This window comes from Solanum stenotomum, chromosome 2 (genome assembly GCF_019186545.1).
Source record: "Solanum stenotomum isolate F172 chromosome 2, ASM1918654v1, whole genome shotgun sequence".
NCBI classification, from domain to species: Eukaryota; Viridiplantae; Streptophyta; class Magnoliopsida; order Solanales; family Solanaceae; genus Solanum; species Solanum stenotomum.
This window is the reverse complement of record NC_064283.1, coordinates 2,010,053-2,032,978: the sequence shown is the minus strand read 5'-3', so window position 1 is coordinate 2,032,978 and position 22,926 is coordinate 2,010,053. Positions and strand designations below refer to the sequence as shown.

The 22,926-nt window shown below is 29.8% G+C and overlaps 3 protein-coding genes across 5 annotated transcripts; 1 reads left to right on the top strand and 2 right to left on the bottom strand.

Moving 5' to 3' along the window:
* Positions 1 to 270: 270 nt before the first annotated feature.
* Positions 271 to 4,994, bottom strand: LOC125855043 (abscisic acid 8'-hydroxylase 4). The gene is made up of 10 exons (XM_049534686.1): positions 4,714 to 4,994; positions 3,473 to 3,794; positions 2,566 to 2,715; positions 2,323 to 2,488; positions 2,136 to 2,215; positions 1,559 to 1,645; positions 1,134 to 1,212; positions 934 to 1,040; positions 599 to 717; positions 271 to 503 (listed from the first exon to the last, which is right to left on the bottom strand). The coding sequence occupies exons 1-10, from the start codon at positions 4,917 to 4,919 to the stop codon at positions 374 to 376; spliced, it is 1,446 nt and encodes a 481-aa protein (XP_049390643.1). The 5' UTR covers positions 4,920 to 4,994; the 3' UTR covers positions 271 to 373.
* Positions 4,995 to 7,469: 2,475 nt separating this feature from the next.
* LOC125855059 (probable jasmonic acid carboxyl methyltransferase 2) lies at positions 7,470 to 11,032 on the bottom strand. Its single transcript, XM_049534709.1, has 4 exons — positions 10,928 to 11,032; positions 10,015 to 10,428; positions 8,569 to 8,847; positions 7,470 to 7,832 (listed from the first exon to the last, which is right to left on the bottom strand). Exons 1-4 carry the CDS (start codon positions 11,000 to 11,002, stop codon positions 7,470 to 7,472), a joined length of 1,131 nt encoding a protein of 376 aa, XP_049390666.1. The 5' UTR covers positions 11,003 to 11,032.
* A 6,877-nt stretch (positions 11,033 to 17,909) lies between these two features.
* On the top strand, positions 17,910 to 22,412 carry LOC125855047 (inositol-pentakisphosphate 2-kinase-like). 3 transcript variants are annotated; one of them, XM_049534691.1, is made up of 8 exons: positions 17,910 to 17,962; positions 18,048 to 18,158; positions 19,294 to 19,497; positions 19,952 to 20,099; positions 20,577 to 20,617; positions 20,760 to 20,870; positions 21,083 to 21,685; positions 22,136 to 22,410. In XM_049534691.1, the coding sequence occupies exons 2-8, from the start codon at positions 18,057 to 18,059 to the stop codon at positions 22,262 to 22,264; spliced, it is 1,338 nt and encodes a 445-aa protein (XP_049390648.1). In that variant the 5' UTR covers positions 17,910 to 17,962; positions 18,048 to 18,056; the 3' UTR covers positions 22,265 to 22,410. The 3 variants fall into 3 exon arrangements, with proteins under 3 accessions (XP_049390648.1, XP_049390651.1, XP_049390650.1); XM_049534694.1 differs by lacking the exon at positions 19,294 to 19,497 and having other exon boundaries at positions 17,911 to 17,962; positions 22,136 to 22,412; XM_049534693.1 differs by lacking the exons at positions 17,910 to 17,962; positions 19,294 to 19,497 and having other exon boundaries at positions 17,982 to 18,158; positions 22,136 to 22,411.
* The last annotated feature ends 514 nt before the right edge of the window (positions 22,413 to 22,926 follow it).

The window sequence follows — 22,926 nt, the reverse complement described above, 5'->3', positions numbered from 1 at the left end:
GCAGCTTTCCTTGTAGCTTTGATGTCACAGATTTGAGTTGGAACTTGGAATTGGGAAACAGTTGATTAACAAGTGAACTTGCCCACTAGTACAATAGGACATAGCTCATTTCAAGTTCAATATTTTACGCATTATAAGGCTTAATATTCCTCTAATAAACAAGAAAAAAAATCGAAATATAGAAGCATAGGATAGAATAATTACTAAGCTTGGGGTAAAAATGTTTTTAACTTAAAAATTTATAAGAAATATAACAGCTATATAATTCATCTAAATAAACATCAAATAAAAACAAATCTAGATCTCTCCATATGATGAAATACTGGTAAATAATTTATACCTAAATAATTGCAATACTGTGAATATTTTGGCTTCATGTTTTTGATGCATTTGGGGAGTCCCTCTCCTCTTCTATACTCGTAACATGTATGGGACAACCACTTTTTAATCTCGAGAATAGTGTCCATTTTTCAATACTTTCATCTGAATCCAATACTTTCCATCTGATACAAAAATACATTAAAAAAGTAAAATTAGACCTAAGTTTCATTCGTACAGTTTTCAATGCTTTCATCTGAATCTAATACTTTCAACGAACCTATAGGATGTGGTCAAACGATAGACAAAAACAAGCATCATGGCTCTAGCCAAATGCAGTCCAAGGCATGTTCTTCCTCCCATTCCAAATGCTAAGAAACTGTATGGTTTTGAATCATCCTGAACATTTTTAACAACATGAGATCATCACAATTTCAATATAAAAAAATTTACTCGCACCTGATGTTACATTTAGACATAGTAATTTACTTATGATTAATCATTAAATCTTTTCGAAATACTATATCGATTATGTATTTAATTATTTCACTATGATTAACTTATAACAATTTATATAGATAGATACATATGTTATGTGTTTGTTGAGAAACTCACATCAAATCTTGAAGGAATGAATTTATGTGGATCATGGAATATCATTGGATCAAAATGTATTGATTTAGCATCCACGTTAATGTTCCAACCTTTTTTGATCGTAAATCCTAAAATTCACATAGAAATTAGAGGATTATAAGTATTAATATTTTGTATTCAATATATTACTCATAGTTACTTGTAAAGAAGTCAAATTAAACCTTCAATTTCACAATCTTGAAGTGCCATTCTTGGAAACCAGGGCACCATTGAAGCCATTCGAAGTGATTCCTTTACAACCTGTTAGAGTAGGTGGGTGAATAATATACATATATGTATAACCATATATAATCAATGTATAATTTATGTTCAGGGTTCCACTATCTGGTACAGAGCGCGTAATATTCAAGGACAAGAAGCATATTTTCTCTCACACACACACCTCCCCCAGTCCAAGGGCGCCAAAAAACCTGACTCTGATACTATATTAAATTAAGTCTCGAACATAATTCTTCCTTTTTCTTTGGTGGTGGTGGTGGTGGGGGAGGGGGGTGTTCCTAATAAGAAAATAAGAAAAAGAGTCTAAAATCTAAATTGAAGAAAAGCATAAATAAAAAAAGTAAAATATCTAAATAAAATAATGTACCTTAGATGCATACGGCATACAATTCAGATCTTCATATGTGAGGTATGCTTTACAAGAAACCTTCTGTTGGAGAGCTTGTTGTTCAGCCTATTCCAGCCAACTTTCTATAATTAGAACTTTGCCTGTGAATTACTTTTAAAAATAATAATAAAAGAAAATCATAGGATCTTTTATGAAAATCTAGCAAGTCCAAGATATTACAGTCAAACTTTTCTATAACAACCATCCTCTATATAACAATTTACTCTAGTGGGACAAGTTTTCCTTTGAAATCGATTTTTCAATATGTATTATATGTTCTCTATAATAACATTCACTGAAACAAAAATCCAAACAAACGACATTATTATAGAGAGGTTTGATTATAGCTCCTACATGCTACTACTGGATATATATTTAAACAAAATTTATATATTATGAAACTATGTAAAAAGTATTATAAGTCATAATAAATGACAATTCAATATTTAAAAGACAGATAAAAAGAGTACTACGGTAAATGGAAAAAAGATTCGTTTAAATCTTGAAATTTGAAAGATATCACATAAATTGAGACGGAGAAAATATTTCTCGTTACCCTAAGGTTCTTAAGGGCTTTTGGATTATCATCCAAATATTTAACCATCCATGTAATTGCACTAGCTGTGGTGTCTTGACCTGCCATAAAAGAAATGGAATTATATAATTATATTCCAATTGAATCCAATTTGGGCTTCAATTAGTAACAGAAAGGACCTCAATTGTAGATTAAATTAAGAACAAACCTGCAATAATCATAGTTAATATATTATCTTTAATCTGCTCATTTGTTAATTCTATGGTTTGATCATCCTTAATCAAAAGATAATCAAGAAAATCATCATATTTTTCTTTGGACTTTCTTCTTGCTTCTATTATCTTGTCCAGCAAATTCATAATTCTTTTTCTGGCCTGCAATTAATGTCAATGGGCTTTAGATGGGCCTGTTTATGAATTTTAATGGGCTTTGATAAATGGGCCAATCTTACCTGTAGGCCTTTGTAGAATCTGGTCCATGGTAGTCTTAATGGAAATGACAACATTGCTTCATAAGTCAACCCAATATCCTTATGCAACATTTCTAGTTCCTTTTTGTCTTCCAAACTCATTAACATTTTGCAAATTGCTTCGAGGGTAATCTACAAGTACGAAAAAAATAGCTCATGAAAATACGACTCGTTGAAGTGGATTCTTTGAACCGATCAAATTATACAAATATTTAAAGTAATTGCTATTGCTATATGTTAGTCACTTATAGGGTACTTCTTTGTACCAATTGATGCTATATAAGTATGGTAAATACATAGCTCGCAAATAGATAGGTCGGATTAAACTCAAACGAGTCAAAAATTGGGTCAAATTAATAGACGGGTCATGACCAAGCCATTTAATTTTGTACAGATGGCGAATGACATCACTAATTAACATGTATTCATTCTTTTAAAAAAACAAAAAAAATTTGCATATCTATCTATTTTAGAACAAATTTTGACAAAAATGACATAATTCAGATACATATGACTAAAACAATGCGAAAATGACTGAAGTTTAGTCATATGTTAAACTTCACACACTATATATCTGAAATTGTTTTAAAATTGATTGATTTATATATTTCTATGCACTACGGGTATGACTTAAATAGTCATCTCAGAATCGGATATTTTTGCACTTGGACCAATTACAAAACACAATAGCCATTTTCTTTCCCTTTTTTTTTGTGTGTGTGTGTGTGGAGTGGGGGGGGGGGGGGGGGGGGGGGGGGGGGGGGGGGGGGGGGGTTGGTAGGGAGCACCATCAATTTTTTGGGCTTATTAGGCCCAAGTTGAGTCTAAATAAAATTTGAAAAAAAGTGAGGCTAAAATGAAAATTGAATAGACCTATAGGGACACCAACCTTTAAAGCTTCATGGAGAATAATAATGCTGGATTTTTTGTGCCAGTTGCTAAGATTATTAACTGTCAATTCATCAAATTGTCCCACCATTGTTGAAAGAGATGTTGTTGAGAACAAACTACTAAGATGGCTTCGAATAATTTTATGCTGCTGATGTGAAGCACAAAGAAGGCTTTGATCTCCTACGAGCTTCGCGATTGACTTTATGTATCTCTTAGTGAAATTCCCTCCTTCGTTACTTAGTATTTTCTTTGCTGCTTCCGTGCTCGATATAAATACATGTGTTTGTCCAAATATATTCGTTTTGAAGCAATTCCCATACCTATAAACAAAGCATTCCATCCAATTCCACCAAAATGTTAAAATTTTGTCATTTTGACACGATGAAAGTCACACACAAAAAAAAACAATATTTTTATCTTTTTAGTTTCACTCCTAATACTAATACTATCGACAACACACAAAAAAGAGGGAACTTACATAAATCCCACTAATTTGGGAGCTAGCTAATTACTTATATATACTCTAGTTTGCAAGATTATGTATCTTACCAGATTTTGGTGCAGCCAGATACGTTTAGAGACATGTATCTTGGGATCTAGTTGTCAAAATTAGGTCTAATTTGTTCTAGATACACAGTATCAAAGCGGATTCACATTTATCTGGGATACATAACAAATCCCGCTTGCCTCTCTCGCTTCTCTCCAATCTCACTCACCACTCTCCTATGTATCTGCTATCTCAGATATATACGAATCATACCATATACATGTAAATATATGTATCTAGTGTGATTCACATGTATCTGGGATACATAACGAACTCGCTCACTTCTCTCCCTATTTTAGTGTATCTGGTAGCAAAAATACATGTATCTAAGTGTATCTTCCTCAATATATAGTAGGAAACTCTTAATTAGTGGTAAGATACATGGTATTATGAAAGTATAGATAATAATAATATATGATAGTGAAATATGTCTAATTACGTAGTTTTTTTCAAAAAAAAAGACACGCCAACTAATTGAGGGTTCAATTTGGTGAACTAATTTGAAATTGAGACATACTTAATTGATTGATACTGGAAACAAATCCATTATTGCTAGAACAAAATACAAATATTAAACTTTTATAATACCACACACACGCACATTATGTTATCCTATTTTCAACATATATGACATATAATCATAAAATTTCAAATGAACAAATTCAAACTTAAAAAAGGATCTTTAGTCTTACTCAAGTCGTCGAATTTTGATAAAATCATAGAAGCCTTTGTTGCTATTGATGGCAGCCATGAACTGGATGGTTTCTCCGATGACCGGTATTCCCCGGTTGCCTGCCGGAATCTTCTTCGCCGGAGTTTTTCCAGTATTATTATGCCATAAGATTTGTAATAATAATAATCCCAAACAGGGAAATATGTACCAAAACCAAGAAAACATTTTTTACTCCTATAGAATTATTAAGTCCTAATTACCAAAAGATTATTGTTGATCCCTTAGTTAATTACTTCTATTTGTAGAGAAATTAAAGTTCCCAAAATTTTTGAAAATAAAATTGAGTCGTTCATTTTTTTAATTTAGTGGAGAAGTAATTATGAAATGTGTAAATGGATGTTTCCACTTAAGGGATTTTTAAGTGCTCTTAGATACGACAGATTTTTTTGTTATTCAAAATATCCCTATTTAGCCAACTAATTCATCCACTAGCTTATTGCTTACCTAAGTTACATTATAAAATGATGATTTAGATTTTGAATTTTATGAATTAATGTTTAAAATTTTATCATATTTCATTTGATTTGTTGGATTTAGAATCAATATGCACACTAAATAAATCATCCATAATTTCATTTCCAAAATGAGCTTCCAACCATTGATGCAACCAGAGTTCTAAGGGGTCGTTTGATAGCTGGATAAGAAACAAGCTATTTATCTATGTATTAATTTTCGTATAATTTATAGAATGTTTGGTTGATATTTCAAAAAACCAATGCATAAATTATGAGAGAATTTATGTATTATTTTATGCGAGATAGAAGGTGAAATAATATATAGATTCACTCATAACTAATTCCTACATTACTATAACTGCATAATTCTAATCAACTACCAAACAACCTGTAATTGTTTTAGCCACTTGTTGGCCCCCTGATAATAATATTTTCTTCATCTCCACATTCATCTTATAGCATTTCGTTAAATTACATATAAATATTGAAGGAATAATATTATTTTTTTGCTTTTTTATCGAACACTAAATATTAATTAAAAATCTCACTTATTTTTTATTTTTTTAAAAAAATCGCATTTCCTCCACACAAAACATACCGTAAAATGTGGAGTTCAAATTAAAAACTTTTAATTTCGAAATTCATGCATATATTACAAGTACGTAGGGACCTGCCTAGTAATGTGGGGATACTAGTTCTATAGAATATTAGAGATGGATCAATAAAGTTTTCTTAAATGTCTAAATATTAGTTAAAATTAAAGTCAAATATTATATCAAATCACTCCTTTGCCTAACTAGCTAATGTGTGGCTACTTTGACTCGTCACAATCTTATAATATTTATCTATATTTTATATAAATATATTTTTTATTTACATATCAAACTCAAAATGATATTATTATGCTAGATGTGGCGACTATCAATATAATCACGTTAATTTTCATTAACCAATATCCACGGTTATTTCAATTATTCAGAAAATAACAATACACACGTTAATTTCAGTTATTCTATATATTTTTACGTTTAATATGATACGTTCTTAAGTTACTTTTTCAAAAAGAAAATAGTATTAATTCATGAAGCACAAGTTGGAAGCACGTCATACCCAAATATTTATTCTCTTTCATTTTAAAAAGAATATTTATTTATTTTTGGTAATTTTTAAATTTTAACTTTCTAAAATAACATGTTTAAGATCACGAGATTAAAAAGTATTTGAGTTAATTCATTTAATATATCTTTAATTTAAAACCATAACATTCAAAAAGATTTCTTTTACTTTCTAAATTTCATCCCAACTTAAACTCAGACAAATAAATTAAAAGTATATATTATCTTTGGGGTAAGTTTAATTGGGCCAAATATGTTTGTTTTCTACAACTAGGAATAACAGCTGCGAGCTAATAGTTGACACTTCCATTATATAAATAATATTCTTATGAAAATGATATATTATCTTTTGGTGAAAAGATCCAATTGTTTTTTGACATCCATAGAATGAAATCGAGTTTTGTAAGTCTATCAAAAAAATAATATTCCTAAGTATTTTATATTAAAATTATATTCTTATGTCATGTTAAATCACTCCTTTGCTTAAAAATTAGGTGATTCCAAGTTCCAACATGTTTCACATTAGGATTGAAGTTTCATACCTCCCCATCAATATGTACGTTAATTTATATTTTTTATTTTCGTTTTTGAGATACTATATTCTCAAGTTGATTCAGACATTATGTATCAAATGTCTTTTACGTATCAAATATCTTAGAATAAAAGATGAGTTAATTAAGAACCACAAATTGGAAGACACATCACATCCAAATATAATACATCATGTCAAACCAATTTGACTTTTAAATCAGCCAATATATTCGATGAAAGGATATAATCCACATTTTTCTTTCAATCCATCTTTACTTTAACCATGTTATAGATTATTTGTTTTCAAATTCTTTTTATTTGGGTTCTCATGAACTTAAATAAGTAAGCACAATCAAAATAAACAACATTATATTACTAGTGTTAACATTTCCAAAACATGATTTCATTAATTAAGACACAAATATTACAATAAGTAGTTGACATGTATTAATTCAACTTAAATATATATGTAAAAAAGGATAACCTGGTACATTAAAGCTCCCGCTACATGCAGGTCGGTCCAGAGAAGGGTACTGATCCAACCCCTTATTAACATGTGGAGTTTATAAATATAATATTGCTTAGTCTTCTAATTAATTTGAACATATATAAAATCATTCCTTGTGTTTGAGAGAAACAACCAAATTAACATAAACAGCTTTCTTCCTGTAAATGTAATCATCCACAAGATCACCATATCCACTAAACAAATCATCCATAATTTCATTTCCAAAATGATTTTCCACCATTGATTCAACCACAGCCCTAATTGTTTTAGCAACTTGTTGACCCCTTGATAATAATATTTTATCGTCCGATGAATTTGAAGAAACGCTAGCGTCCCATTCAATCTCAAAAGTCTCGATACGATCAATCATAAATGACCCTTCATTTTCTACAGCAATTTTCACTTCCTCAGGACATGGTGCATAGTATGGTGCATTGAATGAGTCTATTTTCTCCTCTTCTACTTGACCCTGCATTAAAAAAAATGTATGAATAAATATTTCATTAATTTGGTCCCCAAGTAAACATTTAATATTTTCAGGGACAAAAGATATATATATACGGCTTATAATTAATAATATATATTTTCAAAATTTATAACTATATGTTATCTTATCAGCACAAGTACTCAAGATATTAGAATGGAAACTTCACTCTCTTCAAAAAGAGTATGAGCTTTTTAGAGCTACTATCAACAAATATAAGGATGGTAAAAGTCAAAACTCGGATGACTCTAATAAATATACTATTCAAAAATGGATACATACACTATTGTAACTTATCTTATCTCATCTTCATTCAATTCTAGATAACAAGATATATATTCAAATCTCGTTATCCAAGAATACTCTGATATTACGCAACAATTATATAATGAATACTTCTGATTTTTTCATTATTTATATTGCTATGCTTAAGCTCATCCCAGTTACTATTATTATCACATAAAAAAATTAAATTTTTTTAAAAAATATTCTTTCTATTTAATTTTACGAGCATATATACATCTCCACAAAAAATAAACTACATGATCTCTAAAAAATGTCGGAACGAAGTCGACACTAATTTGAACGCTAAAAAATAAACGGATAAAGATAATCATATTGAATATTTAATTTCGACTTATTCCTTCTGTTTACTTTATTAGTCTAATATATTAAAAAAAAAATTATTTCATTTTAAGATAAGTTCTAAAAAGTAATTTACCTTTGAGACCAAATTAGAGAGCGCATTTGCAAGAAGCTCCCATTGGTAGTAACAACCATCTTCAATGGTGGGATCAATAGAGCTCCTTCCCATTAGTGACAACAACATCCTCCCGCCGGGGACTATTTCCGGCGAACGTGATTGGAGAAATGTGGAGAAATCGTTCTGAAATTGTGACACGTATGCATTGATGACATCACTTGGACTAGTATGTGATATGTATAATTTCCCTTTGTTTAGAGATGACATTGCATTATTAGTACCCAAACCAAGTGGAACCTGCAGTGGAATTGTTGCTAGTGAGATTCATACACCCATTGGGCAACAATAATTTGTTATATCAAATGTGTCTAAAATATATTATTTAATCACTTCGTATATTATTTTACTTATAAATAAAATAATTTTTTTCGACGAAGAGTGTCTAATTGACACCCTGACTTGTATGTGCCTCCGCCACCTATATATATCATCTTAATTTTATTAGATAAAATTTTAAATATAGTGTTTCACATTTTTGTAACGTAAAAGATTCAAATAAGTGAGATTTATTGGGTGACTGGTTCCATCAAAGTGGTAGTTTAGATATGTGTTTCCTTTAGATATATCTAGTGGTGTCAATTCCTTTAATTCTGTGGTGCTAATTAATTATAGTTATTTCGTAAACTTCACATGAAAGCATTTAATAATACATTAGAGACAACTTTTTCAATCAAGAACAGACCTATAACAAATTGGTAGTTAACAATCCTAGTCGTTTTAATTATATCTAATCTGATAATTGATGGTCAACTATTTCCCCATATTTTGTTTTCGAAAATTAAATGAGTGGATACTTTGGGTGTGTTTGGTACGTAGGAGAATATTTTTCAATTTTTTTATATATGGTTGGAAAACATTTTTTTTTTAGTAAATAAATTTCTTAAAAATAAGGAAAATGACTTCCCTAATGAAAGTAGGAAAAATATATTGCATAAACGACATTTCAAGTTTATTGTCTCTGGAGCCATCCAATCCCCCAATCCTCCCCTCTCATCCTGCCTTTATTGTATTTTGCTAGATAACATATAAATACAAATATTTTCTTGCTTACTTATCTTACACTAGAAAATAAGCAAGAAACTCACTTGTTTTTCAACTAGAAACTCATTTTCCGTAGAAAACATTTTCCTTCCTACCAAACACACCCTAACTAAAAAATTCCGAATTATTTGGACATAGGTATAGTAAATTAGCTCTTGTATGTCAAAAGCTAGAGAACGGTGGGTTAAATTACTTAATTCTCGATTTGATAATTTAGACATAGATTCTTCAAGTCTTCAAATATAATTTGCGTACACATCATTGAAAACTACATAAAGAAAGTACTACTTATAAGTCATCGTGGATAGTTAATAATTCAAAATATTTAAGAAAAAATAGGTTGACTAAATTGGTCACACTGACCTGAGAGAGCCAATGTAGACTAGATGAAGAGTGAACAAAATGCATGCTCTTTTGTGGAAAAAGCCTTCCATAAAATGAACCAGGAACTCCAACAACATAGCAATTTTCTGCACCTTTTTCTTCTTTAACTTTATGAAAAAATGATGGCAATGACCTAAATATGTCATTGAAATCATTGCCAGGAAGATCATTAAGAGAAATTCTCAACTCTGGGAAGGATATGCCCGATTTTCGCGATGTTTCATCTATGATATCTATAATCTCAGAGACAACCATCAATGTGTTCGGTCCAGAAGAACAACCCAAATCCGCAACACCAATGCTCTCCGGCACATTTTTGTTGTTGTTGTTGATGCACATAATGTTTAATATTGCTTCTTTAAGTCTTGAATTCGTCACTGATATTATCTTTCTCTACAAAATCAAATATGTAACATTAAAAAATGTAGTTACTCGATTGATATATTCTGACTTTAGATAATTCTACTCGACTGGACATGTTCTTTGATAAAATATTTCCAACTTTTTTTTTATTTATATTCTTCAAATACATTTTGCACTTCAAAAATCATCTAAGTTCCTCGATTTATGTGAAGAATTAATAAATTAAAAACTTCTTTATCATTTTCATGAGGAAAAAACTGATTTTTTTGTTTCAAACTTTCAAGTCAATCTTAAAAACTTTAGAGACAAAAAGAATATAGTATACTAATATTATATTAGCTTAGAAAGTAGGCCAAGCTGGTTGGGCTTTAGAGTCTTTTAGTGTAATTTTCAATTGGCCACACTCATGCATGCAAATATTTATTTAGAGAAACAACATTATGTTTGCTAAAAAAATTGATACATAAACTAAATAATGAAGTAAATAAATAAATATTTCAACTATAATATATATGAAATTGTAATTAACCTGAATATTGGAGTTTTTAGCATAGCTAGTTTCTCCTTCTCCATTATTCATATGAAGTACTTGCATAACTTCCATCTTTATAATTATTATTACTATTTTTTTTTCTTTTCTTAAAAAGTTGTAGCGATGAAAATAATATAAATTATGGTTACTTATTTATAGGCTTCACCAACCTAAGACTACATATTCCTTGTGGTTTCGTTTTTGTACTTGTTTCATCACAGCCACAAAAATATTTTGGAGTTATACACGTGTCTTTAAATTATACCATGAATATAATTATTTAATTTTTAATCAGAAAAATTAGATAAAAAGCTAAAAGAAATTGACGAAAAAGATAAAAATATTAATGTTGATCGTACACAAAGATGTTACATCATCTTGTTTATTCCTAAGTTTTGATTGTATGTAGATTTTCCTTCTTAGTTGATATGGGAAAGAATATATTTTTAAAAATTTATCTTTAGTGATGAGATGATTTATAAGCACAAAAATATTATATTACGTTATAAATTTATTTTTTTCTTAATTCTACGAATAATTTGTGTTGGAATATTTACGTCTCTTGTAGAGACTTTAATGCAACTCGCACGTACTTGGTAATTAACAATTTACCTTTTCTCTCAAGTAAAATAATAAATGAGGCAATTATTTTTCTTCCAAGTTATGCATATCCGGAGTTATCGGAGGAAATTATAAATTATGAGACTTTAGAAAAACTAAATTTTACGGTAAGGTTTCTAGCTAGGATAAAAGTTTTTATCGAATTGAGTCTCTAGCCAATTTATAAATACAGTAAAACCTCACTAAATTATACTCGGTTAATTAATAATCTCTCTAAGATAATAGTTTCCTTCAGTTTCAACTTGGGCCAATGGAAAAACTCACTCATTTCGATAAGATAATAAGATAATATATTTCTAGAAGGCCCCTACATAAATATATGGTCCAACTAATATTATAAAGTAATAATTTTTTAAAAGTATAAATATATCTAAGACAATTTAGTGAAATATGATTCTATGATGTTCTTTTTTTAAAAAAAAATTTAAATCTAGTTGAAGCCCATCCCTAACTTTTCCTATTGCATCCAAAATTTTCGATGTTATCTTTTTGAATTGCACCTTAAATTGTGAAGAGTTCTAAATGCGATAAGTGTTTCCTTACGTGTAACTAGATGCAAAGATATTGTATCATCTTTAACTTTATCATCGACATTATTTTTTCAATGATATTCACAATTTGTTCTATGCTTTGGACCTCTAAAAATGTATCATTTTCACTCATCCAATAGGTTATTAACGTCCATTTTATTGTGGTAATCGAGATCATTAATCATGACCTCAAGTTCATGAATGACGTTTTCACAGGTGGGTTCATCCAAATTCTTTGAGATTTTATTCCCGAACAATTTTTTCGGTGTTGAAACACTCTTTAAATTAATAAATATTAATTTATCGATTAAATAATACCTCCATAAAATAATAATATTTTATGATCTCACTTATATTAATTTAGAGAGGTTTTACTGTATGCATATGACTCCATCAACATCCCACAAGGTTAGAAGATTTTTAAGGGTTTTTCCTTCATCACTTTCTTGTTAAAAGTTCTTCCAAGACGAAGGTGATTCACACAAACACTTGAATAGCACAATCATAATTGAGTACTTGTTACGTGTTTCATTTTCTACGTCAAAAAGTTTAAAGAATGTGGACTGAATATTCTCGGCCAATAAAATTCATTGCTAATTTTAATTTTTTTGAGAGTTGATACTCGTTACGTGTTTATTTTACATACGTCGAAAAGTTAAAAGAATGTGGCCTGAATTTTCTCGGCCATACATTATATTATTGTATTATGCTACTGGCTAGAAGTTGAAAAAAGTTAAAATAATCCACGTGAAATCCATTTTAAATGAATTAAACTTTTAATTGACGTAAACGTAAGAAAAAAATGACTTCTTTCTAAATTAGAAGAGACAATAAATTAAATACTACGAGTACATGCTTGTGTGGACTGACTTGCGTCTTGCATTTTAGAAATAAATTAAACGTTTTGACTTTTGACAAGTAAGCTAAATATCTAAGTATAGTATAATATAAATACAAAATCAGTATATATATTAACATTATTTTTATGTGATCTATATATGACATGTTAATAGTGTAAATAAGGAATACAAACATTTACTAGCTCCAAACAGGGGGGAACTAGAGGGACGGAAATGATTTATTCAAATTCTCATTGGTTTAAAATTATAAATATATATAACTCAATTTTTAATATATAATACAATGTATGATGAATCTTTTGATGAAAATTTTGTACAATGAATATTAGGATTCTTATGTCATGTCATATCATATCAAGTCACTCCTCGGCTATTTGAACAATTTGTTTTGCACTAGATCAAGTTTCGTGATATTATTGTGAATGTTGTGAAATAAAATAAAGTTATGAAGTTTTAGGACGAAAAAATTACAGCTTATTAATTACTTTTAAAAAATTATCCCCCTTAATCAATATGCACTATTTTTTTAAAAAAAAATTATATTTTTATATTTGAGATGTTGCGTACTCAAGTTGATTTTTTAGAAGAGGGAGAAGTGAAAAAAATTATAATAATAATAATCCAAATCACATGGCCACCTGCGTTAGAGAAAAATAAGAATTTGACTTTAACAACCTACATGTGATTAAAGATGTGTTATATGATGTTTTTATTTTGTGTAACTTTAACGTCACATCTAAACATTTACAGATATTTTATTTCATGTAATTGTGGAAATTAAAGAAGAAGATTTTCTCAGCGTATTTGTAATTGATATAGAGGAAGCACATGATAAAAATATTATGTAAGATTTTTGGGTTGTTGATATTGAAAAAAGTTATAATATTAAATATATGAATTCCACGAAGGACGTTGTATTGAGTCTCTACTTGTTTACACTAGTTATACATGGATGAATTAATGAACAAAGCACAAGATCAGGGGGTTCTATTGGTTTGTCATTTTTCTAAGATATTGTGGATTTAATTAATTAAACTAGCGAAGGTGTCAATCAAAAGATTAAACTATGAAGAAGCACTTAAAAATTAATAATCTTAATTAGGATAACTATAAGTAAAACCGAATACATGCACTACAAATATAGTAACATGAGAAGAGAGAAGTATTGAACCCAAAATAAGTGTTGCAAAAACGTGGATACTAAATATTTGACATGTTAGAAAAAAATTTAATATTGTTATTTAGTAATATATGATAGGAATTTAAATAAAAGTAGTTAAAATTTATATAGACGACTACATAATACTTGAGCTTGAGATATAATTATTGACTTATTATTGTTATTATATACGTGTAATTTTTGTTGGTGCAAATATCATTATAAAGTTTAAGACTTTAACAACCACCGCATTTTCAAGTCCACTAAAGAAACAAAATATCAAAAGAGTAATTTCAAATTGAGCTTTCTACTAATAAGTAAACACAAAATTTTGACTAATTGGAATTTTGACACATAATTCCATTAGACATAGAATGTTAGGATCCAACTCTTTTGACAATTGACACTCCGTAACATAAAATATTGAAATAGAATACTGTGAGTCAATGAAAAACTATTCGATTCGAGATCTTTGTAATTATATTCTTATGTCGTGTTAAGTCAATGCTTAGAAATAAGGCTATTCCAACATTGTGTTTCACATTAGGATTGAAGTTTCATATATCTCAATTAGTAACTATGCTCATTTGAATTTTTCATTTTTATTTTCAAGATATTATATTCAAATTGATTGAGATATCATGATGTATTACACACGTTTATTATGCATCAAATTTCCTTGAATAAAAGATGAGTTAAGAACCATAGGTTGAAAGACACATCACATCCAAATTGTATTTACAACTTTCGAAAAGAATTACTACTTTTCAATAGGCCAATATATTCGATTAGACCATCTCCAACCCATCTCTATTTTACTCTCCATACTTTATATTTGGAGAGTAAAATAGAGAATGAGCACTCCAACCCACCTCCAAATCACCCTCTATTCTTCAAATTTAGAGAGTTGAATAGTAGTTCTCCAAATTTGGAGAACTACTATTCACACTCTCTATTTCACTTTTTCATTATTTTATTATTATTTCTATTACTTTCTAATTAACATATTATTTTACATATAATTCTATTAATTAAATATCTAATATTAATAATTCTTTTTTAAATGTAATATAATATTTTTAGATATTATTTAATATATACTATTTTAATCAAATTAATAGTATTTTAATTTTTTTTCTAATTTTCGTGAATAATAAAATTTTATTTTATTATTAATTTTCATTATAAAGAATACGCAAAATTAAAATGGCAAGATGAAAAAATTTAATTTATAAATACAATACATGATATGATAATTTAAATACAAGATAACAATACAATACATAACATAATAATTTAAATACAAGATAACAATACAATATAATACATAACATAATAATTTAAATACAAGATAAAATACAATACATAACATAATAATTAATTGATCACAACAATAATTTAGAAATCCTGTAGGTCGTTTCCAGATTTAGTACTATTCGAAAAAAATTAGGATATGATTCTGAGAATTGTTGCGATTGTGGTTGTGATTGTGGTTATGACTACAGTTGTGATGGTATACGATATAGGTTATTATTTAGCTTATGGTATATATCCTAAATGGTCTACAATTGTTCAAACTATTCGTGATCCTCATTCCCAACAAAAGAAATATTTCGCGATGCAACAAGAATCGTGCCGAAAAGATGTTGAACGTGCACTCGGAGTTTTGCAATCACGTTTTGCAATTATTGCAGGACTGTCACGTTTTTGGAGAAAGGAAGTGCTACATGATATAATGACTACATGTATTATACTGCACAACATGATAATTGAGGATGAACGTGATCTCAATGCACCAATTCAAGATGCCATAGAGGCTCCAACTCCAACTATAGAAATGGTGATAGATGAAAATCTCCGGTTTGAACAATTTTTAGCTAGACATAAAAAAATTAAGGACAAAAATGCTCATTTTGAACTCCGTAATGCATTAATAGGGCATTTATGCGAGCAACGTAATAATTTTGAAAATTGAGTGTTTATGTAATTGTATGTCACTTTTATTTGAATTTGTCCCCTAATTTATGTATTATATTATATTTTCTTGCAATTTAGGTTATTTAACAATTTAGACTAAAAAATAATTTTATATCACATTAAAAATTATATAAAGTAATTATTTGGGAAAAAAGAAATAAAGATTTATATTATGAAATAAGAAAATAAGAATGAAATATAAATAATAATATAATATTGAGGAGAGAGAAAAAAAATTTATTTTTAGAGAGTAAAATAGAGAATTGAGTTGGAGTTGGTTGTCTGAAAAAATAGAGAACACTACATTTGGAGAGTAAAATAGAGGATTGAGTTAGAGATGCCCTTAAGAGGTATAAATCACATTTTTTCTTTCTTTCATGTAGAAGTGATTTGACCTTATGATAAGTTGATAATATTCCAATTCTTTTTATTTGGGCTTTCTTGAACTTAAATTCTCTAATGTAGCCGTTTTGTTCCTCTTATTATTTTTGTAGTTGTATTTTAATTATTTTTTTACAAAAGCAATATTATGTATTTTTATAGCAGATATACAAAATACATTTATGACATATATATATACATACATACACACGTACGTACAATGAACTGAAATCAGCTGACCACACATACAATTGATGTCTTCACGTATATACTTATAAATTCAACTTCTGCTTTGAAAATAAACTCACATATACAAATAATTATGAGATTCTATATTCGTGTGATTTAAGTAATTAGAATTATATATTGCATACATACGAATACAATGTATCTTGCTACTGTATTTGCAAACACAATATTTATGAAAAATCCCCCAAAATCGTTTTTGGATTGATGCTTTACAAGACTATTATAATTGATTGATGATCCATACAAATTAAACTGAATATTAACCTGCCTTATATACGAACCAAATACTTATAAGTTTATATCTATGATAGTTTTGTACGGCCTTATGCTTAATTTTCTTCTAAAATAAAATAGTTGCAAATGCAAATTGGATGGTCCATGACATAAGTTGAAAAGAAAAAAAGGAAATATGTCTTTAGCATATGATTCTACCAACATGTTTCCTACTATTTGTAAGTCAATGCTAAAAATAGTGTTGTTTACTTATCATCTTTTGTTTTACTTTTAAGAAAGTTCATATCGTGAAATTTCATATTCTATAATTGATTCGAGAAATTTCATGAGAGTGACCATTTTTTGAATCATCAAGTAATTTTATGTTAATTTACTATCATATAAGAATAGCTAAGATTCTTTAAACTATTTTGGTTTGGGGGTGCTTGGTAATTAAGGGAGATTTTTATTTTTATTTTGAAACTGTCTTATAAAAAATGATTTTTTCGCTATTAAGATATAATGTAATAACTCTATCAGTGAATTACCACTCAACTTTAAAAAAGTTAATCTATAAATTAAAAATATAAAAACCGGTCACTTCACGAATTACGATTATTACATAAGAAATCATCTATAATAAACACATATCGATTTTCATGATTACTAATAAAATTATCAAACAAACGTTGTTATCATCAAATTCAGACTTACTTTCTAGTCATATCAATATTTTAATCCACCTTTTATTTTCATTAATACAGTAAATAAACCTCTATCTTCATCAACAAATGAAAAATTGAATTTGAATTATTAAAAAATACATTCCACTTTATATCCTAATGAAATATTATAATAAGTAGAAATTAATTTTTTATTATATTAATTGAAGAAATAAAAATTTAATACTTATAAGTTGGGGATGGACCTTCAAAGGTTCTGATTCGAAGATAAATGAGCACATGTTATATAATATAGGCTAAACTGTAGCGTATCGAAACCCGACTCGACGTGACAATTGAGAGAGCTCCGAATAACTCAGGTTTAATGGCGATTTGTTGATTACGAACTCACTGAATCAGTAATTATAATTGCAAATTGTGTGATTTGTTGTTGTTAATTACCAGGATTAGCAGATGGCGATGGTTTTGCAGGCGAATGATGCTCGAGAATGGTGTTATAGAGGAGAAGGAGCTGTCAATCTAGTGCTTGCTTATAGTGGAGAACATCCTGATTTTGTATGATTTTTATCTTTCTTATACTTATATTCGAACAGTTGTAATTTGTCTTTGGTGAATTGTTGAACGAATTGAAATTATTTTTGATCAATTTCAGGGAATAGAGAAGATTCCAGTAGATAAGAATATGGAATTTCATCTTCTTCTTTTTTTAGGGAAAGTATCTAGGTTATTGTTACTGCTTATGTCTCCGTAAATATTGTGTTTTTGCTTATTTTGGGTTGAGAGTCTGTCGGAAACAGTCTCTCTACTTAACAAGGTAGGGGTAAGGTTTGGGAACATTTTATCCTCCGTGGATCCCACTTGTGGGACTATACTGAGTATGTTGTTGTTATATCGTGTTTTTCAGTGTATTCCTGATCATTTCAGATTGTATATCTCATGCCTCAATCACTTAGCTAGATCCCTTGGAACCAGAAAAGGAGATAATAAAAATTGAAAGATTAAATAAAAAAGATACTGGAAATGAATTGTGCTTTACATAAGCTGCATAATGATCTGATTCATTGGGGGTGCATCATCTCATGAAGGTGTTGTTTTCAGACTCGAAGAAGTTAATGATGGAGTGTCTAATAAGAGTAGTCGACTATTTGGCTCTCAAGTTGTCTAAATAATTAAACGAAAAGATCCTACTAAAAGAGTGCTAAATGTCATTGTATTCCTCCTTGGAATTCACTGTTTCTTTAACAAGTTATTGACCTCAACAATAGCATAGTAAGAGTAATCCGAGGAGGAATGAGTTCGACTTTTCTTGCCTTCAAATGCTACCAGAAGAAAGAGAGATCTGACCTGGAAAACATGCTACTCCCTCCGTTTCAATTTGTTTGATTGGTTTTGACTTGGGAAAACTGTCATGGAGTTTAACAAAGTAAAGAAGAATTTTGAATCTTATGGTCTTAGATATGTAGAATGTACCAAAATGTTCTTTAATCTTGTGCTTTTAAATATTACGCGTGGAAAGTTATAATTAAAGAGATGTCAATAAAGGAGAGACATTCTTTTTGAAACGGACTAAAAAGGAACGTAAGATAACCAAATTGAAATGGGAGGAGTATTGTTACTTGTTCAAAAGAAAGTATTTGTTTTTGTTTTTTTTATATCTCAGTAGCATCCTCTTGTCCTGCGTTTTATCTAGGTTGGAAAAGTGTTGCGGGTACAGAAGGTACCAAGGAATGGATCTCAACGCGAGAATGGTCATCCAGGTCTAACTGAGTTGGAATGCCTCGTGTGGAAAGAATTTAAAGAGCTGGTATCAGCTCCTACAAAAGAAATGGCTGAATACTGTTTTGTGGAGCATGTGATGTGCTCACTGTTGGGTTCAAAGAATATTGATGCAGGGGTATGTTGCTAGCCTTGTACATACCACCTATTTTTTATCACTTCGTATTAGATCTGGTTTGCCTGAAATCATCTTTTCTTTTCTGCAAATGGAGAAAAATAATTTACTTATTCTCCCTTTCTGGACACCTTTAATCTACGTGGACTAGTAATAATAATTAGGCATTCTGCATGTCATCAAGAAGTTCTAATTTATTACCAATATTCATGTAGCCTAACGTTTCACCCTTATGTTTTAGGACATTTCTTATGCAGTTGATCTTCTGTAGAGGACTAATTTTTGTTCATTGCTGTTTGCTAGGATAAAACTTAATTGATCAAGTTATGCTAAACTATGGGCCTCTAGATTTAAGTTATGAAAGATTGCAAATTTGTGTTATTCCTAGCATATGGTTTACTGTCAACATGGAAACAAAATTGTTAAATACTGCCATCTTTTTCTTCCATTTTGACAGATTCACATCCCTGTGACCCGAGAATTTCTGGAAACAGTTGATAACAATGTTCTATGTCAGCGTCCTTCTTGGCGTGTTGATGCCGCAATGGTCAACCCCCTGTGTGATTCTGTACTGCTGATATCTGATCATTCGCTTTTCCCGCGTGGTAATATACGAACCCTTTTTGTCCCCTGCTTCTTTCCAAGGTTTTAACGTGTATATTTATATTGCTAGACTAGTTTTAATATCAAGCTAATGATAATAATGAGATCCAAAATATAAAGGGTGTACAACAATGATAAATGCCTCATGTCCGGTATTTCTAATAGGCAATTGAGGCATTAACCTCCACATTATACCTCTGTTTTAGGAGATTCAATATATCCCTGGTATTACCTCCGTGTGTATGAGAGTAAAAAGAGTCTAATGTTTAATGACTGCTTGTCTAGATACATTACAGCTATTCTAAGTATGCTACTTATCAACAAGGTTGACTGCAGTTTTGATCCATTTGTTGACAAAGTAAAACAAGGAAAATTTACTTTGTATGGTTTCGCCTTTTGATTGGCCTAGCACAAAATGTCAATATGGATTTTGATTTGGTGAATTGGCTTATTTCATTATTCCTGTTTTCTCCTTTCAGGTGCACTTAAAAAGGACTTATGTATATCTGTAGAAATAAAGGTGCTTTTTCATAGCTTTATTTGGTTTTTCTTCATTAATATCATATTCATGCTGTTTCACTTTAATCTTTTTTAATTAACAATTTTATGTTTATTTAGTACAATTTTCTTATTAGTGTCTCCATTTCTTTTGCTGAAGCCAGCCTAAATGCGGATTTCTTCCGCTTTCGGAATTTATTGCATCAGAAAACAGTATTAAAAGGAGTGTAACTCGTTTCAAGATGCATCAGGCTTTAAAATTGCACCAAGGAAAGGTGATTGATTTTTTATCGGTCGGGTGGATTTCTTAATTCAGTTGCAGCATGGACTTGATAAACTTCCCCCTTTTCCCCTGTCAAGTTAAAGTAGCGTTTACCTTTTATTATGTACAGATATTAGCTTTATGCTTATGTTGGATCTTTTTCTTTTTTCTTAATCATTTTCTCCTTTTTTTGAAATTTTCTTTGGGTTGCTTCTGCTGTATCAGATATCAGAGATAAGTGCATATGATCCATTGGATTTGTTTTCTGGATCCAGTGACAGGGTACACAAAGCAATAGAGGGCCTTTTCAAGACCCCACAAAACAATTTCCGAGTTTTCCTGAATGGTTCTCTCATATTAGGGGGTTTAGGTGGTAATGCAGACGCTACAAGCTGTGAAGTTGGTGAAACATTTGAAAATGCACTGAAGTGTGTAATTCAAGATGTGGATGGCCAGCGGACCCAATGCTTCCTAGATCTTGTTTCCAAGACCATTTTTAGTTCAGGACTGCTAAATAAGGTTCTTGAAGTCCAGAAGTTAGACAATGCTGACATTGAAGGTGCAATTCATGCATATTACAATGTCATTTCCCAACCATGTGTGGTATGTAATAAACGATCAGCTGAAGATCAATTGTCAGAAAGATACAGTTCTTTGCATTCAATCTCGAAGGATGAAAGCATGAAGATTGTGAGGAATTACTTGATTGCTGCAACTGCAAAGGACCTGAGCATGATGATTAGTTTTAGACCTCGAGAAGATGGGAGTGTGGAATCTCCATATAGCATGGTTTCCTTAGAATCAACCAACCAAAGTTTTGATTATAAGGTATTATTCCCTTTTCCCCTTTTTCCAACTCCTTTCGGGTTCTTGAATAATATATTTCACAATGAAAAATATCTCTATCTAATCTCGTTTTCATTGAAGTAGTGTTTTATCCTATGTAAAAGAAGATATGTGAACTTATGGAGGCAGTAAACTTGTTGTACCTGCAAATTGTTGTGTGCACACCTCAGTTGATTTGTCTAATTTGTTTTTTAAATTGTTAGTCTGTTATACGTGTTTTCAAAGCTGAAATGCGTAGAAAAATATATGACCTTGGGTGAAACTTAAAGTGCAAAGCACAGTTGAGTTCCGTACTAATGCAGAAATATAAAAATAAACACACAACATTATGTGGACAACGTGAAAAAACTGTGATTGCCAATTATTGAAATATAAGGCACTATAGCTTTTTTTAAGCTTACTTAGAGCTTTTTGTTTGCTGCTCATCAATAGGCATATTTCATTGACCTGGATTTGAAACCTTTGGAGAGGATGGAGTACTACTACAAGTTAGACCAACAGATAGTCGGCTGCTATGTTCAGATGGTAAAATCCACGCAGCAGCTTAGCCACATTGAATGATGGAAGCGCTGTCGGAACTTGACATTGGAGATAATTTTCTGGTAATCAATTGAAAAACCATTTTATAAAATTAATTCCTTTTTTTTTTCCTAGTAATAAATTTCCACTATATAAATGTCAAGAACTAATAGCAATAGACAGTCAAATTTCATCCGTTAGTTGCATTTGCCGAAGTGTTTAACTTACACTGCAAATTAATACTGCTTTGTGGGAAAATGAAAAAGATAGATGTGGGGCAGATTCAAAAGGGACTTTTTTGTTATGCGGAGCGAAGCGGGTTGAACTCTTTGCGAGTTATCCATGGATTCCAGAGTTTAGCTTCATCATTTTATCATAAACAAATGAGAATCTGATGATTACGGTTCAAATTTAGTAGGAGTTTTTTTTGTAGTAGTTTATGATTTTTATTTAGGTTGACTTAACAAATTTTAGAGTCTGTTTGGATTGACGTAAAAGTTGGTCAAACTTACTTTTAAGTCATTTATAACTTTTGAAAGTGTTTGACAAAGTTAAAAAAATAACTTAAAATAAATTTAAAATGACCTTAAAAAATTAAAAGTGGATTGTCCCTGCTTTTCATTTTAACTTATAAGTTACTAAACTTTGACTTTTTAAAAAATTGTTCTTTTAAGATCAGCCAATCGAGTTACTCCTACAATAGA

Coding starts and splice junctions, on each gene's coding strand:
- LOC125855059 (XM_049534709.1), bottom strand. CDS start 11,002: ATGGAAGTTATGCAAGTACTTCATATGAATAATGGAGAAGGAGAAACT. Junction 10,429..10,927: donor CTAAAAACTCCAATATTCAG/GTTAATTACAAT, acceptor TTGATTTTGTAG/AGAAAGATAATATCAGTGAC. Junction 8,848..10,014: donor GTCTACATTGGCTCTCTCAG/GTCAGTGTGACC, acceptor ATTCCACTGCAG/GTTCCACTTGGTTTGGGTAC.
- LOC125855047 (XM_049534691.1), top strand. CDS start 18,057: ATGGCGATGGTTTTGCAGGCGAATGATGCTCGAGAATGGTGTTATAGA. Junction 18,159..19,293: donor GTGGAGAACATCCTGATTTT/GTATGATTTTTA, acceptor CGTTTTATCTAG/GTTGGAAAAGTGTTGCGGGT. Junction 20,871..21,082: donor TAAAATTGCACCAAGGAAAG/GTGATTGATTTT, acceptor CTGCTGTATCAG/ATATCAGAGATAAGTGCATA.
- LOC125855043 (XM_049534686.1), bottom strand. CDS start 4,919: ATGTTTTCTTGGTTTTGGTACATATTTCCCTGTTTGGGATTATTATTA. Junction 2,716..3,472: donor TTCTCCATGAAGCTTTAAAG/GTTGGTGTCCCT, acceptor TCGTACTTGTAG/ATTACCCTCGAAGCAATTTG. Junction 718..933: donor TCATTCCTTCAAGATTTGAT/GTGAGTTTCTCA, acceptor AAAAATGTTCAG/GATGATTCAAAACCATACAG.